The following is a 23,551-nucleotide window of genomic DNA, read 5'->3' on the forward strand; positions in this document are numbered from 1 at the left end:
TAGAACTGGAGCTACAGCTGATTGTAAACTATCTGGTTTGAGTGCTGGGAACCAAACTTGAGTCCTCTGCAAGAATGGGTAGTGTTCCTAACCACAGAGCCAGATCTCTAGCCCCAGGGCTTTTTGCTGTTTGTCTGTCTTCATTTTTGTTATTTGAAGTATAGGAGTAGAACCCAGAGCCTCATATACTTGGCAGCTTTCTTCTACCTAGTCCCAATCCAGAGTTGGTGTCTGTCTGTCTGTCTGTCTGTCTGTCTGTCTGTCTGTCTGTTTTGATCCAGGGTCTTGCTTATGTAGTCTAAGCTAACCTTGAGCTCTAAGTCTTCCTGCCTTTACTTCCCACGTACCTGTAGTAGAAGCATGCATTACCACACCGGGCGGGCGGGCGGGCGGGAGTGGCAGTCTTTAGAGGGCAAGATGAAACACAATACTGTGTATGCACAGTGGCTTCACCTTAGTCGGTGCTGTTTTGTTTGTTTTTGAAACAGGGTCTCATTCACTCTGTAGCTCAAGGTAACCTGAAACTCAGTATGTAGCCCAGGCCTGCCTCATACTTGTTAAATCTTCCTTAGCTTTATGTTGCTGGAGAAACACCACAGCTAGCCACTGGGGGGCTGGGGAGGCAGCCTAAGTAGAGTCAGCAATAGTTACATGTTTTTCCCTTGAGACAGGGTTTCTCTATGTAACCTTGGCTGTCCTAGAACTTAATCTCTAGACTAGGCTGGCCTTGAACTCACAGAGATTTGCCTGCCTCTGCCTCCCAAGTGCTGAGATCAAAGGCATGTACCAGGAACACACATCTATAGATGCAATTTTTAGGGACATGAGAGGCATGCAAGAAGGGTTTTTAATTATTCCGTGTCAGGATATTCAATCAAATATGTTCCAAGTGTAAGCCAAGCAGTATTTTCTTAGGGTGGGATCTAGTGGCACACACCTATAATTCCAGCACTCAGGAGGCAGAGGCAGATATATCCCTATGATCAGGCTAACTTGGTCTATATAGCAAGTTTCAGGCCAGCCAAGGCTTCACAGTGAGACCCCGACTTAGAAAATCAAGAAAATGAAAAAGACTCTTGCTGGCAAGTGGTTGTAATCAGTGTGCCTCCAGATTCCTGAGTTTGACCTGTCCACTCTGTTGTCCAGGTTCTACCTTAGCTGCACAGGGTTCCCAGAATGTCGGACAGCTGTGTGGTTTCCTGACTCTGTGTTGGAAGCCAGCAGGGACAACAGTGTGTGTTCGGTTTGTCAGCCATCCCCTGTGTACAGGTGAGCTGGATGTCTCTGGGGCATGCAGAACTGTTTCCTGTCCTCATTGAAACCCAGAGAGTGTCTAGGGCAGTAGTTCTCAACCTGTGGGTCATGACCCCTTTGGCAAGCTTCTGTCTCCAAAAATATTTACATTACAGTCCATAACAATAGCAGAATTACAGTTATAAAGTAGCAATGAAAATAATGTCCTGGTTGGGGTCACCGCATTTGAGGGAATGTATTAAGAGGTCACAGTGTTAGGAAGGTTGAAGACCACTGCTCTAGGGAATGCTGTTCTCAGCCTCTGTGGAACTCACAGAGACCTGGCTGCCTCTGCCTCCTGAGTGTTGGGAAAAGATGTTCCATGGTGCCCAGCTTGGCATATGCATTTCTTACTAACATATTTTTTAAAATGATATATATAGGACAAAACACTTACTTTCCAAAGCAGATAGACAGCATCACCACTGAAGAGAATAATGTTGCTTTTCATGTGGGCATGTGAGCACAGCCATCTCTGTCCTGCGCTTCCCTGAACCATCACACGTTTCACTGCTTCTGGGAAGCTCTCCAGTGAGCACCTGTGGAATCATGCAGATAGACCAGACGCATCCCTACCCATCTTGACTTCCTTACCTTGAAAGAACCCCAGAGCCCTGAGGGGCAGTGACGTAGAGAAGTAGGCCTTTCCAGAGGTGCCTGTATTTGGGTGGGTTAGAGTCTGAGAGTTGATCTGTATGCTTCTGATCTGTACTCTGAATGGGCTTCCTGGGATAAGCAGGGAGGCCGAGGCTGGCCACCACTGTGCACCACATCTTGTCTCATCTTGGCTCACTAGGTTGAAGCTGAAGTTTAAGCGAGGTAGCCTTCCCCCAACTATGCCCCTGGAGTTTGTCGGCTGCATCGGTGGATGTGACGAGACTTTGAAGGAAATCTTCAGCCTGCGATTTTCACAGGCTCCCCCACGGGCGAGCCAGCCCTCTGGCCACCTGCAGGCCAGCCAGGCCCTCAACAGGATGGACAGCAGTCAGCATAGCCTGTCTCAACCTCTGGTTAACAGACATACTGGACCTTCAAAGGCAGTGGCCCAAACCTTGCTACCACCCACTGCTGCTGGTGAAAGCAACTCTGTGACCTGCAATTGTGGCCAGGAGGCTGTACTGCTCACTGTCCGCAAGCAGGGCCCCAACCAGGGCCGGCACTTCTATAAGTGCAGTGGTGGCAATTGCAGCTTCTTCCTGTGGGCTGACGGCAGCCATCCCACTGGAGGAGGGCCCCCCACCTCTGCACCGAGACCTCCAGGAAACTCTGTAGGATGCACATCAGGCTTAGGCAGCCACATGGATGGGTTTGGCAGCCTTGGTGGTGACAGTGATGGAGGTACATCCTGCCTATGCGGGCAGCCTGCTGTCACACGGACTGTACAAAAGGATGGACCCAACAAAGGACGCCAGTTCCACACCTGTGCCAAGCCACGAGAGCAGCAGTGTGGCTTCTTTCAGTGGGTGGATGAGAACGTGGCCCCAGGTGAGGCAGCAGGCCAGGGGATCTCTACATAGGTTTTCACAGTGGCTACCAGTGCAGAGACCAGACAAGGAGGGAAGGCAGATCAGTGCAGTGGGGGATCTGCAGGGCATGACTTGCCTCTGTTTCTTCATTGTTTAGTACGATAAGACCCATGGGGCCTTGGGGTCACATCAAAGAGTAGTTGCTGTGCCCAGCACTGTGACAAATACACATTCTACATCAGGCATCTTTAATCTGCATTACATCACAGTTTTACAAGTGAGGTGAGGCTCAGGCCAGTGAAGGGCTTTGTTTGCTATCACAGTGACAGGACCCAAGGTAGGAATAACCATCTTCTCCCCTGCAGACTGTCACCCTTGCTAGCGCCTTGACATCAGCCTCAGTTTATCTAATGGCACACTGACTGTGAAGATGTGTAGATGTGTCCAGAGCTATAGAACCTGACCAGTGCCTCAGGAATGAATGTTACAAGGACTGGCACCCAGACATTGGATCACATGGGTCCTTGCCACTGCAGTGCACAGCAGTAAACAAACTACCTCATGTAGCCAAAAGCTAAGCAGGTCTTTTCCGTCTCGGTTGGCTGAGCCATCAGCCTCAGTCTCCTCAGCAATAAGATGCTACCTACCACTATTTCACAAGACTCCTGTTTCATAAAGGAGCCAGGTTAGTTTCTGACTAGGATTTTTGTATTTGTTTACTTATTTATTTGTGTCTGGGGTGCACATTTTGAGGCCAGTTATGTATATAGCCCAGACTGACCTCAAACTTGCAAACCTTCTACCTCAGCCTCCTGAGTACCAGAGTAACAGGCATGTGCCCTATTGCTGACTTCATATGATTCTTATATTTGTGTCTCCAGATGTAAGAAGTACTGGAAGGCTTGGGGAAAAGCACAGGACTTTTGGCCGCCAGACAGAGCTTCTTTTGCCTGGCCTTGTACACAGTTGCGACTTTCTAGGGTCACCATAAGTGACGTATGACCTTCAAGCCAGATGACAAATTAACCTCAGTGACAGGGCAGCCAGCACTGAGGTCTGTTTATAAACTAGAAGGTTTAAGTGCTGGGGGTTTCTTGCAGGCAAGGTAAAGTTGGGGAGCTGACTGTTGATCGCAGACTCCCGTCCACTACTGTATGCTTGAGTTTCTGCTGTGTAGGGAGGGTCTATAGACAATTGCCACTGCCGCCTTATCACAACAGTGTCTCTAAGAACTTGAGTTTCTTTAAAATAAGAAAGCAGGGCTGGAGCGATAGCTCAGTTGTTTAAGAATACTTGCTGCTCTTCAGAGGGACCTGAGTTCAGTTCCAGCACCCAGGTGGATCACAACCAAACACCTGTAACTCTAGCTCCAGAGAGTCCAGTATCCTCTTCTGCAGACACTTGCACTCATATAAGCTTACATACATACACATGAGTAAAAGTAAAATAGTTTAAAAAGAAGAAGCACAGGTGGATTTCTGAGTTCGAGGCCAGCCTGGTCTACAAAGTGAGTTCCAGGATAGCCAGAGCTACACAGAGAAACACCCCCCCCCCCCCAAAAAAAAAAAAAAAAAAAAAAAGAAGGAGCAATTAGCAGATGGTAAGTACATCATGTCCTTGACAAAAAGCTGACCTTCACAAAGCAGAGGGAGTCTGGCCCATGGGTTCACCTGCCTTGTAAAAGTGGACACCTCTACTCACCATTGTATCTTTTGATTTTGGTTTTGTTTTGAGACATAGTCTCATGTAGCCCAGGCTGACTGTGGGCTACCCTTCTGCCCCTTAGGTATTAGCATTGTAGGCATGCACCACCACACTGGGCATTGAACCTGGTTCTTGCTACTTGATCGTATCAGTTGTGAACACATCTTTCCTGTCTTCCTCCCACAGGGAGTTTTGCAGCCCCAGCATGGCCAGGAGGCAGAGGGAAAGCCCAGAGACCAGAGGCTGCAAGCAAAAGACAAAGAGCTGGTTCCTTAGATGCAGGGTCTACAGTAAAAAAGCCTCGAAAGTGTAGCCTCTGCCACCAGCCTGGACACACCCGGCCCTTTTGTCCTCAGAACAGATGATGGCAGGAGAGGTGGGGGAAGTTCATTGCCTAGACCAGGAATGAACTAACTGGGATCAGGTGCTGTCCACTGTCCTGGAAACCTAGGGAGGTACTGGGTTTTAGAGTTGGCCTTCCTGTGTTGAGGATTACAAAGACCAGGCATGACTGGAAAATCTGGCTGACTCTGCTGCCTGCTGCTGCTCTGTCTGTGGCTCAGGAATGACTCTGGCTGCTGCACTGAAGGAACATGAGAAGATGAGCTGTCAGCATGGTAAGCAGGACTGACCTCGGGTGGCCTTTTGAGCCCCGACCATGGCCACTGCCTGCCAGGTGAGGAGCAGGAACTGCTCCCCGCCAGCCACACAGCTGTTGGAGAAGTGGCAAGCTTCTGTATCCGCAGAGCTTCTGCTCCTGCTCCATCTAGGACACCCGTAGCTCATGTGCCTTAATAAAACAAATCCATCCATGTCTTCTGGTTACGTCTGGGGATGCCAGCAGGAGCCGGTGAAGGCCAAGGGACCTCTTCTTGGGACTCTCCCCAGCCCATCTCTGCACCCTCCTGCCCAGTTCTTCCCTGCTGTGGCTTGTCTCTTGAAGCTGGCGGGTTCAGGGCACTGACCTTTGTAGAGGAGGCTGTGTATTTTGTAGACAGTCGTGCTAGCTTTGTCCTACACTTAAGAAGTAAAATGTGAATTGTTCTTTGGGTTACAAGCTGGTGAAGCAGCTGGGGTTGTTTTCAGGTCAGAGCAGTAACCTTGATGAGACAGGAGCTCTCAGCCTGGCTGGCAGCAGGGTTTCACCAGTGGATATTCCTACCACTGCTCAGTGGGCGCTGTTTGCAGCCTGTATTTAGGGTCTACCGTGGTCCACCACTCACAGCCGGCCTTACCTGTTAGATCACTTCAATAGAAACCTCAGGTACCTGCCGGGCCTCGTTTCTTTCCCTTAGCGTAATGTTCACAGGATTTCTTGACATTGAGTCATTACTCTTTTTTTTTTTTTTTTTTTTTTTTTTTTTTTTTCCTTCTGAAACAGGATACAGGATTTCTCTGTGTAGCTCTGGCTGTCCTGGAACTTGCTTTATAGACCAGGCTGGCCTCAAGCTCAAGAGATCCACCGGCCTCTGCCTGGCTGTTCTAGACTTCTTTGTAGACCAGTCTGGTCTTAAACTCAGAGATCCTTCTGCCACAGCCTCCTGATTGCTGGAATTAAAGGCATGCACCATCATGTCTGATGTTGCTTGGATTTTTAAGAAGTTGTTTTTATGCTTTAAAAAAAATGGTGAAAGTGAGAACTACAGAGTTTGACATTCCTAGCAAATCTGGCAAGGATAACAACTGACCTTGGGCAGGGGATTGTCTCAGTGTAAGCGCAAGACAGGAGACAGCCAAGAATGGTGTGTGTTGATCCTGCAATTAGAAGTTCTGGATTCCAAGGTCAGCTGTTCCTTTAAAAAAAAAAAAAAAAAAAAAAAAAAAAAAAAAAAAAAAAAAAAAAAAAAAAAAAAAAAAAAAAAAACCCTGAACGAAATAGCAAGTGGCTAGTTTTCCTGGAGGACCAGAGGGAAAGAGAGATGGAGTTGGAGGGGAGGCCAGCTGTCCAGGCCTAGGCCAGGACTCGGGGCTGAAGAGTGTTGGGTCTAGCAATGGCAGACTAGAGCAATTTGTGTTTGGAATGGGTCAAGGGAAGGGGACACATTCCCAGATAGTGTTGAGGTCTCTGTTAGCTGCCTTGTCAAGGGAACAGATGTTGGACGACAGTGATAATTGTCCCTGGGTTCACTGTGTAAAGTCCTTGAATGAATATGAGAGGATGTGTGTTAGTGAGGAAAAAGGGCAGTGGGAGGGAGCAAGACAGGGAGAGGAGAAAGGGGAGGATGGGAGTGGGGTTGCCAGATGGAGGAGCGCTGGTGGGCAGAGGGGGGCTGGTGGGTGGAGGGGTGCTGGTGGACAGAGAGGTGCAGACACTGGAGGTTGAGTGGGAGCTTACGTGCCCATCAAGGATGTCATCAGAGGCTGAGTTCAGGGGCGCACCTGTTAGGGTCACATGCCAAGGCCACGAAGAAGTCCTGGATAGGAGGAATCTTTTCATTATGCGTGTCTGTATGCTACATGTGTGCAAGTACCCACCAAGGTCAGAGGAGGCCACCAAGTCCATGGAGCTGGAGTTACAGGTAGTTGTAAGCCACCCTATATGGGTGCTAGGAACCAAACTCTAGTCCTCTAGGTCAGTGTGGTGTTTTGTACATGCTTGGCCCAGGGAGTGGCACTACTAGGATGTGTGTCCTTGTTGGAGGAAGTGTGTCACTATGGGGGTGGGCAATGAGACCCTCCTAACCACATGGGATGCCAGTCTTCATTGGTTTGCCTTTGGAACAAGATATAGAACTCTCAGCTCCTCCAGCCCCATGTCTGCCTGGGTGCTGTCTTGTTTCCTGCCATGATGATAATGGACTGAATCTCTGAACCTGTAAGCCAGCCCCAATTAAACGTTGTCCTTTATAAGAGTTGCCTTGTCATGGTATCTGTTCATAACAGTAAAACCGTAACTAAGATGGAAGTTGGTACCAGGAGTAGGGTATTGTTGCAGTAGGCCTGACCTTGTTTTTGTTTGGAAAACTGTGGATTTGAGGACTTTAGATTTGGAAAGCCACAGAATGCTTTAAGTGGGGCTAAATGGGCCATCCTAGTAGGAATACAGAAGATGGTGGTGCTGAGGGTGATTTGAACTGTGTAGGCCTGCTGGCCCAAGAGGTTTCAGTGGAGAAGAATGTTAATAAGCGGCCTAGAAACTGTTTTTGTAATATTCTGTTGAAGAGTGTGGCTGGGTTTTGTCACTGTCTGAAAGTATGCTGGGGGGCTAATATGAAGAGACAAATGAAGTCTCAAAACAGCCTGGTATAAATTCTGTTGTGTGGTTACTAAAGTTCACTCTTCTGAAGAGTGTTTTAATGAAGAGTAGCAAGCTTAAAAAGAACAAAATACAAAATGTATGGGCACCAGGGAGTGCAATGGAGCTAAACCCTGTGTTCAAGGATTAAGAGAGTGGTGACTTTGGGGCAAGATCCCACCCAGCTAAGCTTAGGTCCAAGCATGGTAGTACAAGCCTTTAACCCCAGGTGATAAAGCCAAGATCTCTGAATTCAAGGCCAGCCTGGGACAGAGCAACTTCTAGAGGAAGGAAAGCTTTTAGGTCCAGGAGTGGTCCATGCCTTTGATCCCAGGAGACAGAGCTATACAGATCTCTTGAGTTCAAGGTTGATCTACAGAGCAAGTTCCAGGACACCCAAGCTTGGGCAGTGAGGGAGTTGGAAAACAGAAAGCTGGTGATAGAATAAGGGAAGGCATGTTCCAGCCCCAGCAAGCAGCAGAACTTGGCAGCTTTGACCCTGTGGCTCTGACTTTAGAGTCAAGAATAGAAGCTGCAGCTGGAGTTGGTAATGTTAAGAGTCACCCAGGTGGTACTGGTTTTGAAGGCATGAAGGGGTCATGAAGAGCAACTGAGGCTTGGCACTGAGACGACAGGAAGGCCATTGGTCAAGGTGCAGCCTCAGTTGCAGTTGATGTACCAGGACTGAAGGGGTCATGTAAAGAAGTTGAGGTGTGGCACCACAAAGAGAGCACCCTCATAAAATCCCCGGTTTTTTCCTTCTATCACAGATTAATTTACAGACATGAGTATAATCCAAGACACAAGGTAGGTTGCACTTCGTGAATTTGCACCGTCATGCTGCCTCAGCTGAGCCTTCAGCCTTGGTTTTATGTGGCTTTGAGCTCAAGCTACAATCTAATGCAGACTTCCAAGCCTGTGAGAAATTTAGGGCATATGTATCCTTTGGGGACAGGGTGTCCAAATAGTCAGGAGGTGGGGGGAGATACCTCATTCTTCTGTTCTCTCATGAGTCTTCAATCCCACACATACATGGCCTGTGACATTGGCACATCTTGTCTGTCCCCCTCCCCTCTAAGAATTCTGTACCCACAGTAGACTGCAGGGCACTGAAGAGAATGAGAGGGACGCTGCATGTCACTCTGGCGTGTGCTGCTGCTGCTGTGACTTGCATTCACTGGTTCCTGGATGACATTTCAGCCATTTTGGACTTATGTATAGCAATGAAATGTTAACCCTTTTAGCTAACTTGAAATGTTTACAGTGTCTGCACCATTTTAGTTTTCCACACTTTTGTGGTTCTTTTCCCTCCCCCTCCCCCCACCTTGTCTTATAGCTGTGCTTGTATTTATGATGTAATATGATCCTGAAGTCCTAGTCCTCCTGCCTCAGCCTCCAGGGTGCTAGAGTTTTGGCCATGTTCCATTGTAGCTGGCTCTGCTGAGTATGTGGTTTGAGGTGTTGCTGTAGTTACCCTGAGGCAGGATGGGAAGACCAGCATCTGGCTTGTGGGCCCTGCTAATGGAATTGAAAATTTTCAGACAGCACTGATAAAACCAAAATTGCCTGTGGAGACAAGGTGTATACCCTGAAGACACTGGGGCAGTAAGCAGACTTGCCTTAATTTAGGGCCAGGGTAATGTAGCCCATTGAATCTCTAGGACAGCCTGCTCCCCAAAGCCTTAATAGCACCCTCAAAACCTTTGTTAGAACTCCCAGGCTTTCCATTCTATCACAGATTAATTTACAGACATGAGTATAATCCAAGAGACAGGATGGGGGCACTTTGAATCTGCATGTCATCCTTTTGTGCAGGGGCCGTGCTGATCCGTTGATTCAATGTGCTGCTAAGATGAGCACCTCAGCTACACACTGGGCAGCATCAGAAGCGGGACGGACATTTCTTAGCAGTTTAGAGATGTAACTTGAAAGCCACCCTAATCCTGTACCTGCACACCCACACTCCTGTCCCGTGTGCACTCATAGGTCTTGTCCCTCCTGTCTCACTTCTTCCTTTACCTTTCTGCCTTTAAATACATTTGCCTTTGATTCATACTTGGCTTTCCCTGAGAGTAATTTGTCAAAGCCGCCGTCCTAGTTTGCTTTCTGCTGTTGTGATGTACACTGTAACCAAAAGCAGCTTAGGGAGGAAAGAGATTATTCCATTTTACAGCTTATAGTCTATCATGCAAGGAAGTCAGTGGGAGCTGAAGCAGGGACCATGGAGAAGCTGCTTACTGGCTTCTCCCCATGTGATGCTGTTTTGTTTTCTTGTACAACCAAAGACCACCTGCCCAGGGTTGGCACTGCCCACAGAGGTCTGAACCAGTCCACATCAATTATTAACCAAGAAAATGTCTCACAGACCCACCCATAAGCCAGTCTGATAGGGACATTTTCTTAATTTGAGGTCCCTTCAGCCCTGGTGACCCTACCTGTGCCAACTTAGCAAAACAACCACAACAAAAAACCAACAACAACAAAAAAACCTAACCAGGACAGCTATGAGTCCCATTTTCCTTGGATGGAAATCTCTCAAAACAACTCTAATGGCAGCTGCCAAATGTGTCCCTATCATAGTGACAGTCTGATAGGCAAATCATGTCAGGCCTGCCAGTCCTTTGTTCATTTTCAGACAATGGGCCAGCTTTCCACTGCTGAGCTCAGTTGCTGGTAATTTTGCTGATGACTAAAGCCAGGACCTCATTCTAAGAGCAGGTTCTGCCCCTGAGCTGTGCCCCTGCCCCTTTGTGCTAATACAGATATTTTCTTCTGAACATGACAGACTCATCAGCCACCATGGACCAAACCTTCAATACATGAGTTTTTTAGGTACATTTATACCATAGAGTTCACAGGTTCAAAACCCCGAGTGCCCTGGAGATTTTTAAGTCTACGCAGGCAATACTTCTGGGTGTTCTGTAATTAAGGATTGCTGGGCTAGGCTTGGTTCCCAACTCCCCTATTCCATACCCATGGAGACTCAGCTGCCTTATAATGGGAAGATCTTTTTTAGACAGTGTGCTGGCTAGTTTTATGTTAACACAAGCTAGAGTCATCTGGGAAGAGGGAACTTGAATAAGAAAATGTTTTCATCAGATTGTCCTGTAAGCAAGCCTGTAGGGCGTTGTCTTGATTCTTGGCTAATGTAGGAAGGCCTAGCCAGCTATGGACAGGGCCATTCCAGGGCAGCTGTTCCTGAGTTCTGTAAGAAGGCTGAACCGGCAATCAGGAACAAGACAGTCAGTAGCACTTATGTTCTCTGCATCAGCTCCTGCCTCCAGGTTCCTTCCCTGCTTGAGTTCTTGCCTTGGCTTCCCCCAGTTGACTGTGACTCAGTGTATATGAACTAAATAACCACCCCCTCCAAGTTGTTTTTGGTCAATAGGAAGCAAATCAAGACACCTGCTTCCTACCAGCCATCCCTGGTAACAAGTCTGTCCCTTAAGTGTTACTGAGGCCATATAACCCTACCTCAAATGCCAGCTTCCACACTGGGAAATGGTACTCTGTCTGCAATCTGTACGTGGAGCATTCCTTCTAAAATCCACGGAAATTGAAAAGCCTGGGCTTTGGCCATCCACCCACTAAGGCCCAGCCTGTGAACTGCAGACTAAAGAGTTTGTCAGGCAGTGTAGAGGATCCACTGGGTCACCAGAGCTGCTGATGTTGCCTTGGGTTATGTACTAGGCTTTTCCTGCTGCAACTGGCTGACTCAAGAAAAGCTGTTTTAAAAGACAGTTACCTGATTACAAAAGAAAATTGTAATATTAAAAGTGCAAATGTCGCCAGGTGTAATAGGGCATGGCAAGTCCCATCACTCAGGAGGCAGAGGCAGGTGGATCTCTTGTGAGTTCCAGGCCAGCCTGGTCTATAAAGCAAGTCCAGGACAGCCAGCCAGGGCTGTTACACAGAGAAACCCTGTCCAGATAGATAGATAAATAGACAGACAGACAGATACATGTGCAAATGTCACAGACCATACTTGGGATTGAAGGCCCACATAGAGACCAGAGGAATGAGGTATCCCCACCCCCTATCTGCCTTTTGGACACCCTGTCCCCAAAGGATACATATGCCCTAAATTTCTCACAGGCTTGGAAGTCTGCATAGATTGTAGCATGAGCTCAAAGCCAGATAAAACCATGGCTGAAGGCTCAGTTGAGGCAGGGATGGTTTGAACCACAGATTGGGCAGTGTCCCTCAGTCAGTTGGTGCTTGAGCTGAGGTCACTGTATGTCAGGTGGATCCTCAGTTGTTACTGAGGCTACATACATGATGGCCTCTCAGGCTGAGACCCAACTCTGTTTTCCCATGGTGTAGATGGCAGGTCTCAGCCCTGTTTATAGCTGGTAGGGGATGAGTGTGCAGTCACGGAGCCACCTCTTCAGCTTGGAAACTTTTTTAAATCTCCAAGATGACTCTCAAGCCTTTACATCCAGTCACAAGACTTGTGATGCTCCAAGCAACCACCTACAAACCAAGACCACCTTCTGCCAGCAAGAATCACACATGTATACAATTCTTTCTCCTTTTATTCACACTCTTCAAGGCATGGCTTTGTTTCAGTGTGTGTAAGGGGGTGGTACCTAAAATAGAAAGGCCCCCCTGGCAGGGAGATAGTCTTCCTCCTCCAGCCATGCCACCTTGACCAGGGTGCAAGGTGAGGACACAGACATCTATCATTTATATTTTGGCACGATCTGCACACAGGCCTCTGGGAGGGCCATGTCCTCTACCCTGCAGTGAGGTCTAGGAGCAGCCACTCTGGGATAGCCTTGCATAGGCAGCACAGAGCTCAGCTCCCCAGTGAGGAAGGGGTTCTCCCAGAGGTAATTTGTGGCCTATAGAGAAAACCAAGCAGGAGAGAACAAGACCTTCCTTTCCTGGGATATAAGGCAGGCAGCAAGGGAGTCAACTTCAGCTTCAAGGCCTGAGGACTCAATCAGAAGAACAAATGCATCACCATCAGGAAACCACCATCCTCCAACAGCTAAGAAGCTGTCCTCCAGGGTACCAGCTGACTCCCTGTGAACGCCTCCAAGAACCCACCCAAGAACATTTTCCTTTTTTGACAAAATGTTGGACCAGCCTTTGCCTAGGTGAAGCCTAGGACATCAAAAGCCACATCTCATTCTTTGTGAGTTCCATGCTGGTGATGGTGGCCTGTGCCCAAGTTCCGAAATTAACCCCAGAGGGCTAAGGGGCATCAGTGTGGCTGGCACTGAAAAGCGGCCAGGGCAGGCCGGCCACACTCAGATGTCAGCAGTCCAGACTCTCACCATTACCCAGGCACATGCCCACCTGTGGGCTTAGGTAATGTCACTCCTCTTCCACTCTGGCTAAAATAAAGCAAACCACACTGAAGTGTCCTGGGAGGGAGGTGGCTGTTGCTCTCCAGCATCAGAAAACAAGTCAATCACAGTCCTCATTCACCTAGAATAGGCTCTCAGGAACCTGGAGACCACTGTATAGCACGTAGCCAATGTCATCAATCTCCTCTTCCCGAAAGCTACCCAAAAGGTTCACGCTGGGGTTGAAATGACAGGGCAGGCTAGCCTGCTCCAAGCTGCCCACCAGAAACTCCAGAGCTTGCAGAAACCGGTCCCCCAAGGCCTCCTCAGTCCAGGTCATTTCCTTTTCACCCAGATGTAGAACCACTTGAGTCAGGTGGCTCCAGCCCAGCCGCACCAGGGCGGGATGGCCACGGCACACACCACACAGCAGCAGCAACAACCTCCGTCGAGTACCAGCATCCTGATCATCCAGGGCCCGCAGACGGGCAGTCTCTACAGGATATAGATCCTGCAGCCAGAGATTGCTGGCCAGCCCCTCTAGGGGCCAAGCCAGCAGAAGGCGGTCATCAGTGCTGGCCCCAGGGACTACCATGAGCACAGCTAAAGTGAACTCCAGGCATTCATGTTGTACTTTGAGCAGCAGTTCCTCTGAAGCCACATTGGGCCAGATCAGACACCCAAGCAGGCTGCCAATGGCTGGCCAGTTGACAGAGGCTGACAGGGCCTTCCGTAGCAGTTCCAGCAAGACACGGGAGGAAAGGTAACCCCCCACCAGGAAGCGGTCCCATGGGCTACACCCACGGGGATGGAACTCAAGCTGGGTTCTGCGTACAGCCCAGCATCGGGGTTCTCTGGCCACAGTGTCCATGCCAGGTACCAGGCTCCATAGCCCTGGCTCCAACTCAAGAGGCGCTAGCAGGCGCACGTGCTCAGCGGTCCCTGCCTGTAGCCCGTCGTAGAGAGGCCCACCCGGCACAAGTGCACCAAAGGGCAGTTCTGGGAACTTGCTTCTCAAGTAAGCCTGCAGCTCCAAGGCAATGTCTCCAGCCAGCTGTTTCACCAAAGTCACGTGGGCTTCTGGGATAATCACGTGGTTACGCTCAAACGCCAGCAGCTTCTCCTGGAACGTCAGGCACAAGGGTGCTACAGAGCTGAGCTGAGGTGTCGTCTGAGCATGCGTGGGTGTGGGCCCCACTGCAGAGGGAAGCATCCAGGAGAACACATCAGAAGGACGCCACAAGTTAAGAAAACTCTACCTGCTTGCTAGCTGGGTGATGGCACTGGGCTCCATGCTCACCTCTAACAGCCGCTGAGAAAGCCCTGACGTCAGGTCATAGGATATGAGGGCAAGATGACAACTTCACCGGCCCAGAGTCCCAACACTATGGCTTCTACAACTACAACAATTTCATGGAGAATGGGTAAGCCCCTCTCCAGGCCTCAGTTTGCCCATCTGTGGCTCTCTACCATCATATGATGCAACCTTGCTATAGCAGAAAGCAGACAGGCAAAACAAGGATCCTGGGGCTGTGGTATAACTCAGTGGTAGAGCATTTGCTTGGTATAAGTGAGGCTCTGGGGTTTTATCCAGAAAAACGCAAACCTACAATACCCATTAAACATCTGAGGAGCCCACAAGCCAAAGAGGAGCAGAAATATGTGAGGCCCACGACTTCTGCATGAGCATGTACAGGGACTCATCATACTAGAGGGAAGCAGTGCAGCTTACCTGGGGCAGAGGGGGAGGGGCACACAGGAGCTATGGGCTGGCTGAGGGCAGCAGGAGGGGCTTGGGGCTTTTGGTGTGATGTGGCTCTCAGCAGGCTCAGTTCCTTCCAGCTGTCCCCCTTGGTGTCATCCTCATCCCGAGGGCTAGTGGCCCTGTCAATGAGCTACAGGCAAAGTGACACAGATCAGAGCATCGGGGGCCATGGCAAAGCTGGCGGGAGAGCAAACCAGGAAGCTAGGGTGAGAAGTAGGGGCCCTGTGTTCTAGTCCAACCTCAAAAAGTCCCACTGTCCCCCAGCTCCCCTGGCCTGGCCTCCTCCTGTGGAGGTTTCAGGCAGGCCTTGACACCCTGGTCTTACCCGCTTTACAGCCAGGGTGGCAATGCCCAGCACTGCAGCCCCGCCTACACCTAGCACCAAACGGGCATTAGCCAAGAGGAAGTCCACCACACTGCCCAGGCCTTCGGCGCCATGCTGTTTCCTCTGCTTCTGTGAGAAGTCTGCCATGGTCACCTGCAAGAGAGGCAGGTGCATAGCAATAACCAAGAGTGTGGTTTCTGAGGACCCATGAGAAAGGGGCTGCTCAAAGAGTTTCTTGGAGGGAAGCAGGGGACCACTCTCCCTGAAACCTGCAAGCCTCCAAGCCCTGGAAAAGGGCTCTTATAGGAAAGCTCCAGGCCTTTCTCCCGACTTCACCCCAAGACCTTGAGAATCAGGGCTCACCACCACCACCCTGACTCTACAAAGACAGGACTTGCTAAGCCACAAACTGAGTACCCCATCAGAGGCCAGGCTGAAGGCCCCATGGTCCAGTAGTGAGTGAAGTAACCCTACATAAACACTGAATCAGGACAAGCTGGCCACTGGCCAGAGCCTATGGACTTGAAACAAAGTTGGGGAGGGGAAGAAGGTGAGGGGAAGGCCTGGAGCCAAGGGCTTCTGTTTATCTGTACAGCACCAGTGAGGAGGACTGGGAACTTGGGGGAAAAGACACAGAAATCTCCAGGCCCAGTCCTCTAAGCCAGAAAGGTCATTGACTGCTGGGGCACCAAGGACTTCAGTCCTTCTTTCAGGGCCATGGCTGCCTTGGGACCCAGTTGCCAAGTGACAAGATGCCTGGAGTAGCTGAAGCCTGAAGCACTGTGTGACTCAGCTGAGACACCTGTCCATGCTCCCCAGACTAAAAATAAGACCCTGTCCTCGGGCCTGGCAAGGTCAAAGGCCAGCCAGGGGGCCTACTACAAGGTCAGAAATGGCTCTGCTTTGGTACTGCCTACTACCACTGCCCTCAGATCAGTAAGGTACTTTGCAAACTGAAGGGGCTCACAGTCTAACACCTGTCTAAAGTGGGGCTCAGCCCTACGCCTTGAGGGGTCTTGTAATTAAACTCCAGTAAGAAGGGAATAAAATAGGCGGCTAAACATAACCAATTCAGGCCCTGTGTGGTGCTGCAGGCCTTTAATCTCAGCACTCAGGAGGCAGAGGCAGTCAGATCCCCTTGAATTCGAGGCAAGTCTCTGGTCTACACTGAGTTCGTCAGAGATGCATAATAGAGCCACTACTCAAAACAAAACAGAAAAATAACTTGACTCTTCACAGCCTGGATGTCACCTGGTCTTCCACTTGGGCCAAAGCTGACTGCCCTGTATCAGGGCTGAGCAGAAACGTGTGACCACATACAAAAGGCTCTTAGACTCTCCTCAAGAGCGAAGTCACTGAAGGCCCTGGAAATCATGTGCAAGACCCAAGTCGGGAAGAGGCACCGCTGGGATTCGAACTCGAATCTTCAGTCCCCAAGTCCTCCCTCCCACCGCAGTGACCACAGGCCACGCCCCCACCTGCACTGGGATGCGTGCCACTCCCAGTGCTGGGAGACCCCGGGCCACCCCGTGCGCTGCATTGGTACCTGCGTCCGGGCGTCAGTTCATCGACCCAAGGACGCGGCCAGTAGGACCCTGGTGGACCAGGACCCGCAGGACCCTGGTGGACCAGGACCCGCCTAGGAATAGAACGTCCAAACCCCGTGAACCGAACGATGCCGAGGCCCGGGGCTGCAAGTGACCCGAAAGGCACGCTGGATAAGCAGGCCTTCGCTCCAATCGGAGCGCACAACCCCTGCGCACACGTGCTCAAAACTGAGTCGCTCAGCCAATGATCGCCAGGCACGCCCCTGGGCCGTCGGGGGCGGAAACCACAGGCACGCTCTGGATTTAAAGGTGCAAGGTTCTGTTGTTAGCGCAAGGTAAGGGGAGGTGGTGAGTGTGACAGTCATTCAGGGCCTGGTCTAGTTTATTTACTTTGGGGGTGTTTTGTTTTGTTGAGAAAGGGCCTCACACTAAAGTCACAACTGACGTTGAATTCTCAGCAGCCGTGCTTTAGCCTCGCCTCTGACCTTGTGTGTTCTTGTAATGGGAGCCTCAGTGTGGAGAAAGCTGTCTGAGCTCACCTGTCCCTTGGTGAGCCAGGCAGACAAAACTTCACTTAGCCCAAAGGCTTACATTCTGCCTCTCAAGTTTGCCCCTGCGAGTTACTGGTGGTCTCATTTCTCTTTGGCCTGCCTGGCACACAATAGGAAAAGAGCTCTGACACCTGTCGTGCCATCTCAGTCTCTTCCCTCCTGAAACACTGGATGCTAGACTCTGTCCACCCATAGAACAGCTGTGTCTGTTTATAGGAAACCTACCATGTGCTGGCCAGGGCAAGATGGCCACTAACAGCTTGGTCCAAGAAATACGCTGGTCTTCTAGTGTCGCGCCCCACTCGACCAGCAAGGAAGACTCGAACAACTGGATCTTTCTCAACAGCCTTTATTGTAGAAGCGCTCTTTTCGTTTTCAGGAGACCTTGAATGCCCAGGGCACGCTGCTTATATACCCCCAGCCCTGGGGGTGGGGGGGAGGGGGAGGGGAGAAGCACGTGGAGGTGCACGATTGGTCAGAACTGCAGTGCCTCATTAGCATACCCTGCCCAGGAGGGGGTGATTGGTCAGGATCATGGTACCCCAGTAGCATACCCCATTCGGGAGGGGCTTGGCACCAAACTGAATCGATGTATGCATATGCGCAGTGCACTATTTACTAGTAGATACCAGAGGCCAAGGCTGGCGCCATCTTGACCGGCCGAGTCGGGTCGGCGGCCTACATCTCTCCCTTTTTTGTTTTATTGCAAACCCTGAGTCATAGAACGGGGTACATGATAGTAGCCCTATGAGTGCAGTTGTACAGTGAGGGAAAGCAGAGGCCTGATCCCCTGTGCAAAATGAGATATTGTAATGGGTTTCTTCTCTTTGTCGTGCAGTGAGTAATACTTCCCATACCCATCTCGATGCCTTTTGACGGGGAAAGGGAGCCTCTGCCCTGGGGCGCCACCAGGAGAGGAGGTTTGTGGCATCAAACCTTTGTGCAATCAGGCATACTTTCGGGAAATCTATCCATACTCGTGGAACATTCCCTGTCGAGTACCCACTCACAGAACACCTCAAACTGCCAGTAGAGCACTCCTCAAGGGCTCGTATCTATGAAACCCCGCTCATAATTCCTTTAGGGTTGCAAGCCAAACATGGGGAGGTTCACCATCCTCGATAGCAGCCAAGGCTTGGTAGACTACAGTTTTGTGCCTGGCATGGTCTCTCTTTAGTTTGTATAAAAGGCACATGCAAAAGATGCAATCGGCCAACACCACGGCTCCCCAGATAAAGACTCCCACCCACTCTTTAAAAAAGGAAAAGGCTTTGGCTATCCAGGAGGTGAGGTCATTAAGGGAGAGAGGCTGTAGTCTGGTCCCGTTCAGCTGGGCGACCTGAACAAACAATCTGGTCACCATTTCTTCTGCTTGCAGCGACCAGTTGCCTCGCAGGTATTCCGACAGCACCCTGGATTGATTGACAGACTGAGAAACGTTAGCTTGTAGGGGGGTGACACAGAGGCCTCTCATGGAGTACACACAGGAGGCCTGAATGACTCTAAATAATTCCTCTACTTGGTGTTGGACTATATCAATGCTCTGGTTGGCCAGCAGTATTCCAGAGGTAAGATGGGCATTAATTTCTCTCTGGGTAGTCAGTGCAGCAGCTGTCTGCTCTACTATGGAATTGACTGTCTCCGCCGTCTGTACCTGAGAGGCCATAGCGACCGCAGCAGTAGTGGCCGAAGCGGCAGATGTTACAATAGCAGCTACTATCGCTGCTGTGATACCGAAGTCACGCTTATGGCGCAACAGGGAAAGTACAGGAAATTGTTCAGGATCAGCTTCAACAGGGATGGGTACAAAGGTTGGTAACCGTACCACCAGCGCTGTGGTACTTGTCCCATCCCAGCACTCAGACATCAGGCAGGCAACCCCAGAAGCATTGCAACTTAGCACCTCCTCCGAGGTGTTAATCAGAATAAAGAAAAAGGGGGGCTTCATACAAACGGGAGCCCCTGTGTAAGAAAGATTCCGTAATTGCCCATTAATCTTGATATCCGTTAGACTCATATTGGGGTGCCTGGTGGCACTAATGTTAACTAATGAGAAATTGCCCCCTCTCAACCTAGAAAATGGGGTGAGAGAAGTAAAGGCTGCCTTGTTATTAGAGAGCAGCCATTGATACCAGGGCCAGATGTTACCCGGCCTGGTTGCAATCCTGGAGTTATTGGTATACTTGGCTTTAAACAAAGGGGGGCTAAATTCAAACCCAGAAGATATCTGGGTGTTCCGATGACCAGGACTCTGGCAAGGGGAAAAATCAGGGGGAAAATCTTGGTAAGGTAGACAAATAGGCAGGACTTTACGCTTAGTGGAATTGTCTTGGGTGGAATTGCCATCAGAGGGTATAATTAGATATTGAGACATAAGCAAGGTGGTGATATTAAGGGAGGAACTAGAATTTGTACCCATCTCTCCCGAACCCTGGCCAGAACCGGAGCTCAGCTTTGATAGAGCTTCGTGTAATACTCTGGTGCTTGTTCCCCCTATATCTATGGGATCTAGCCAATTCACTAAATACCGTGATGCTAGGAAAATGCATGGAGCAACACTCCTATTAAGGGTGAAACATAAGGTGCCTGCCAAGGTATAATTAGTGGCCGTATAATTTGCAGGGGCTTCCTGAGTGGGAATAGTGCAAGGCATATCTTGCTCACAAGAGGTGGAGAAAAAGGTGGGCAGAACCGGGGAATTGCTATGAATGGGCATGGGGACTGGCCAGGTTCTGGCTATCGCCCATAGTTGAATGGCTAATCCCTGAGTTACCAACAGCAGTAGACTCAGCATCTGGATCCTCATGCGTGTCCCCCACATTATCCTGGTCCTGGGATGGTCCAATGCGTCTGGTGAGGTGTTCAGGGACCCAAATCGGATCTTCCTGGTCCTGTGGAAAAACACAAACAGCTCCCCTGGATCTGGAAATAACCGGATCCGGACCATGCCATGAGCCTGTTAAGACATCCTTCCATTTTACTTCTTGTTTAACGGTCAGGGTGGACAGTGAATGCCGGTCCGCCGCCGAGCGTCCATCTGCATCAAGTGTCAAAAAATTTAGAGTGAAGAGGGCTAAAGAGAGTTGATCTTTTGGGGAGTGCCCATGAGTTACTCCCCCTTTTGTTTTATTAGCAATTCCTTTAGCGTGCGATGGGCACGTTCCACGATACCCTGACCTTGAGGGTTGTAGGGTAAACCAGTGATATGTTTCCAATCCTGCGGAACCCGGAGTGGCCCTCCTTGGTTTCGAGAGGCTCGCAGAGATGGACTCCGAATGGCCCCATACATTTGCGGGCCCTGGGGTCGTGGGCCCTTCTGCCCGTTTTTTGGACTAACACCAACATAGTTGTTACTTAGGGGACGTCCATTAATATCTCTGAAAGAGCGACATTCATTTGCCCAATGATTCCCCTTTTTACATCTGGGACAAGGCCCAGGGCCCTGACTTTGTTGTCTCCTACTGTTATTCCTCTCGGGGCACTGTCTTTTGAAATGCCCAGGTTTCCCACAAGTAAAGCAGGCTCTGGCTCTCTCTATTCCCTTTGTAGCTTGCAGAACAGCAGCTGCTAATCCTGCATTGGACAAAGGGCCTCCTATCTCCCTGCATGCCTTCATCCATGCCTGCAATCCTTTGGCCTTCCATGGAGTGATAGCATTCCTACACTCCTTAGTACACTGTTTGTAGATAAGCTGTTCTACCAATGGCATGGCTGTATCTGGGTCGCCAAAGATCCTTCCTGCTGCTTCCATCATTCGTGCCACAAAGTCAGAAAATGGCTCCGTGGGCCCCTGAATGACCTTTGTTAAGTTTCCTGATACCTCTCCTTTGTTGGGCAGGGACTTCCATGCTTTTATGGCCATGGCATTAATTTGGCCATAGACTTGTAAGGGATAAACTGTCTGATTTGCGGCCCATTGACCCTGACCCGTTAACATATCAAAGGACCATGCAGCCTGGCCATTGATTTGGTTGGCCTGAGCCTGGCTTTGAGCGTACTCGGTATACAGGGCCTTCCAGTTCAAATATTGACCCATGGTTAAACAGGCTTTAACTGTACTCATCCAATCGGATGGGGTCATGGCGCGCAAGGTTAATCTTTCTAACAATGCCTGAGTAAAAGATGCATTAATCCCATACACTTGGACGGACTCAGCCAAGGCCTTTAGCTCTTTAAACTCTAAAGGCTCATAAAATCTCTGTTGATTGTCATCCTCAAAAACAGGAAAGGCCCACGCAGCCTCCTTCCACGTCTGAGGGCAAAAGGAAGATCCCTGATTCGATAGTGGGTGCTGTGGAACTCCCGCATAAGGTGGTGTTCCTGCAGGAGGAGCCAAAGGCGGTGCACTGGGTACCATCCAGGGCGGTGGCTTAAGCCCACTTCCGTCTTTTCTCCCCTCCTCTTCCTGTTTCTTTTTCGAAAGAGTTATTGCCTTCATTTTGGCTAGCAACTCTTTCAGCTCCTCCTCCATTTTATCTAACTTATCCTCTTCCTGTTTGTTCTTGGTCTTATGATTCTCGGGATTATAAGATGGCATCATTGGTCCCCGATCTGTCCTAGTCTTATTGCTGTTTCCTTGATCAGGATCACATCCTTTTTGTATATACTTAGCGGCCTCCTTTTTGAGCTCCGCTTCTTCCCCAGAGGCTAACCCAGACTCATCGGAAGTCTCCAATTCTTTCAAAGAGGGGTAAATCCCTATGGACCCCTCTTCCCTTTTCTCCTTTTCAGGCTGTTTAGGCCTGTCTTTGGCTCTGCTAGCTTTTCCCTTTTCTCTATCTTTGTGTCCCTTATCCTCTTTTCTCTCCTTAAAAGCCCTTTCCTCTTCTGACATGCTCTCCTGATGCTCTTGAAGCAATCTTTGTCCTGCTTTAACACCCTCGACACATCTTTTATCATCCAAGCAGGCCCGTATCATGTGCCAAAGAGGCTTCACCCTGGGTTTCACTGACCTTTCCTCAGCCTTCTTATCAAGATCTCGACCCAATTTCTCCCATGAGCCAATGGTTAGAGACCCTGTGAGAGCGAACCACGGGGCCACTCGATCTATCTCATGTAGAAAGCCCTCTAGGATTTTTCTCTTTATATCAAGGTGTTGCTGCTCAAGGAGCTCTTGCAGGGCGCTCAAAAATTGGTTGGAGGGAGTATTCCCCATGTTACTCACTTAGCTACGTGAGGTTTACACACGGGTGGACAGGGAGAGTTATCTAGCCCTGTCCTACAGTCTTAATTATTGGCCCGTTCCCTCGAAAACTTTCCCCGTTGCTTTTACTGCTGACGGACAAATTGCCACTATACCTCAGACTTTTGAATTGCCTCTTTACCGAGGGCTTTTGAATCTGCAGACTTTCAAATCCTCTTTTTCCGAGGACCTTTTCTTGTTATCCCATTCGACCTGGGAACTTACCGGTACCGCTGCTCTAGGGTGAAGAGTTCTGGATCCACAAGAATTTCTCCTCGGGTCCCTGTTCTCGGGTTTCTTCTTTTCTGGGTTTCTTCTTTCTTCTTTTCTTCTTTCTTCTTTTTTTCTTTCTTCTTTCTTCCTTTTTCTTTCTTCTTTTTTCTTTCTTGGATTTCGGCACCACTTGTCTTGCCCCACTCGACCAGCAAGGAAGACGCAGATCCTCCTCAACAACCTTTATTATAGAAGTGCTCTTTTAGTTTTCAGGAGGAGCCCTCGAATGCCCAGGGCAAGCTGCTTATATACCCTCAGCCCTGGGCGGGGAAAGCACGTGGAGGTGCACGATTGGTCAGAACTGCAGTGCCTCATTAGCATACATTAGCATACCCTGCCAGGGAGGGGGTGATTGGTCAGGATTGTGGTACTCCATTAGCATACCCTGCTCCGTTGTCGACCAGAGGCCGAGGCTGGAGCCATCTTGACTGGCTGAGTCAGGTCGGCAGTCTACATTCTAGAGCATGAAACAAGCCAATAAGGAGCAGTGGCTGGAGTCCTGATGCCAAGCGAGAATCTTGAGTGTTTGTGCATCCCGCTCTCTACGCTGCCACATGCTGAGTACTCACCTGCTTCTGGCAACTTTGGGAAACATGTTACACCTGAGCAAAGTTGAGTCCAGAAGCTGAAGGGCTAGGCCCCACAGACCCGGAAGTGTCACCACCACCACCACGGATCCCTCACACACAAACTGCCTGTGTCCCTGACGCTGGTACCACAATCTCTCCGGGATCACGGCCAGGTCCAGGGGCTACAGCAGCCCAAGCGACAGTGCCTGGGCCCACCCTCCACTGGAAGTGGTGATCATCTCCACCGGGACCCCTGCAGGCCTCTCCAGCCCTAGAACTCTGGTCCCCGCCAGGCCTGCAGCTCTGGGAGTCGCCTAGCAGCACTTCCCGCAGAGGCGGCGGCCGGG

The 23,551-nt window shown here is 50.0% G+C and overlaps 3 protein-coding genes across 5 annotated transcripts in view; 1 reads left to right on the forward strand and 2 right to left on the reverse strand.

The window, feature by feature from the left end:
* Top3a (DNA topoisomerase III alpha) overlaps nt 1–5,275 on the forward strand; it is a 38,477-nt gene extending 33,202 nt beyond the window's left edge. For 2 of the 3 annotated variants that reach the window (XM_076936708.1, XM_034505257.2), the window contains 3 exons: nt 1,147–1,269; nt 2,090–2,778; nt 4,650–4,968. In XM_076936708.1, the coding sequence (XP_076792823.1) occupies nt 1,147–1,269; nt 2,090–2,778; nt 4,650–4,828 (991 nt within the window). In that variant the 3' untranslated portion in view covers nt 4,829–4,968. Of the gene's footprint in view, nt 1–1,146; nt 1,270–2,089; nt 2,779–4,649 lie in introns of all 3 variants that reach the window. The other variant, XM_034505256.2, reaches the window with a different exon arrangement.
* Nucleotides 5,276–12,215: 6,940 nt separating this feature from the next.
* Mief2 (mitochondrial elongation factor 2) lies at nt 12,216–16,795 on the reverse strand. Its single transcript, XM_034507510.2, has 4 exons — nt 16,629–16,795; nt 15,083–15,235; nt 14,725–14,887; nt 12,216–14,189 (listed from the first exon to the last, which is right to left on the reverse strand). The coding sequence occupies exons 2-4, from the start codon at nt 15,227–15,229 to the stop codon at nt 13,135–13,137; spliced, it is 1,365 nt and encodes a 454-aa protein (XP_034363401.1). The 5' UTR covers nt 15,230–15,235; nt 16,629–16,795; the 3' UTR covers nt 12,216–13,134.
* A 723-nt stretch (nt 16,796–17,518) lies between these two features.
* On the reverse strand, nt 17,519–22,857 carry LOC117710526 (uncharacterized). The gene is made up of 2 exons (XM_034505434.2): nt 22,588–22,857; nt 17,519–20,071 (listed from the first exon to the last, which is right to left on the reverse strand). The coding sequence occupies exon 2, from the start codon at nt 19,999–20,001 to the stop codon at nt 18,250–18,252; it is 1,752 nt and encodes a 583-aa protein (XP_034361325.1). The 5' UTR covers nt 20,002–20,071; nt 22,588–22,857; the 3' UTR covers nt 17,519–18,249.
* Between the last annotated feature and the right edge of the window lie 694 nt (nt 22,858–23,551).

The sequence above is a fragment of the Arvicanthis niloticus genome, chromosome 6 (assembly GCF_011762505.2).
Source record: "Arvicanthis niloticus isolate mArvNil1 chromosome 6, mArvNil1.pat.X, whole genome shotgun sequence".
NCBI lineage: Eukaryota > Metazoa > Chordata > Mammalia > Rodentia > Muridae > Arvicanthis > Arvicanthis niloticus.

Coding starts and splice junctions, on each gene's coding strand:
- Mief2 (XM_034507510.2), bottom strand. CDS start 15,229: ATGGCAGACTTCTCACAGAAGCAGAGGAAACAGCATGGCGCCGAAGGC. Junction 14,888..15,082: donor CCACCCTGGCTGTAAAGCGG/GTAAGACCAGGG, acceptor CTTTGCCTGTAG/CTCATTGACAGGGCCACTAG. Junction 14,190..14,724: donor CCCCTCCCCCTCTGCCCCAG/GTAAGCTGCACT, acceptor TTCCCTCTGCAG/TGGGGCCCACACCCACGCAT.
- LOC117710526 (XM_034505434.2), bottom strand. CDS start 20,001: ATGTGGGGGACACGCATGAGGATCCAGATGCTGAGTCTACTGCTGTTG.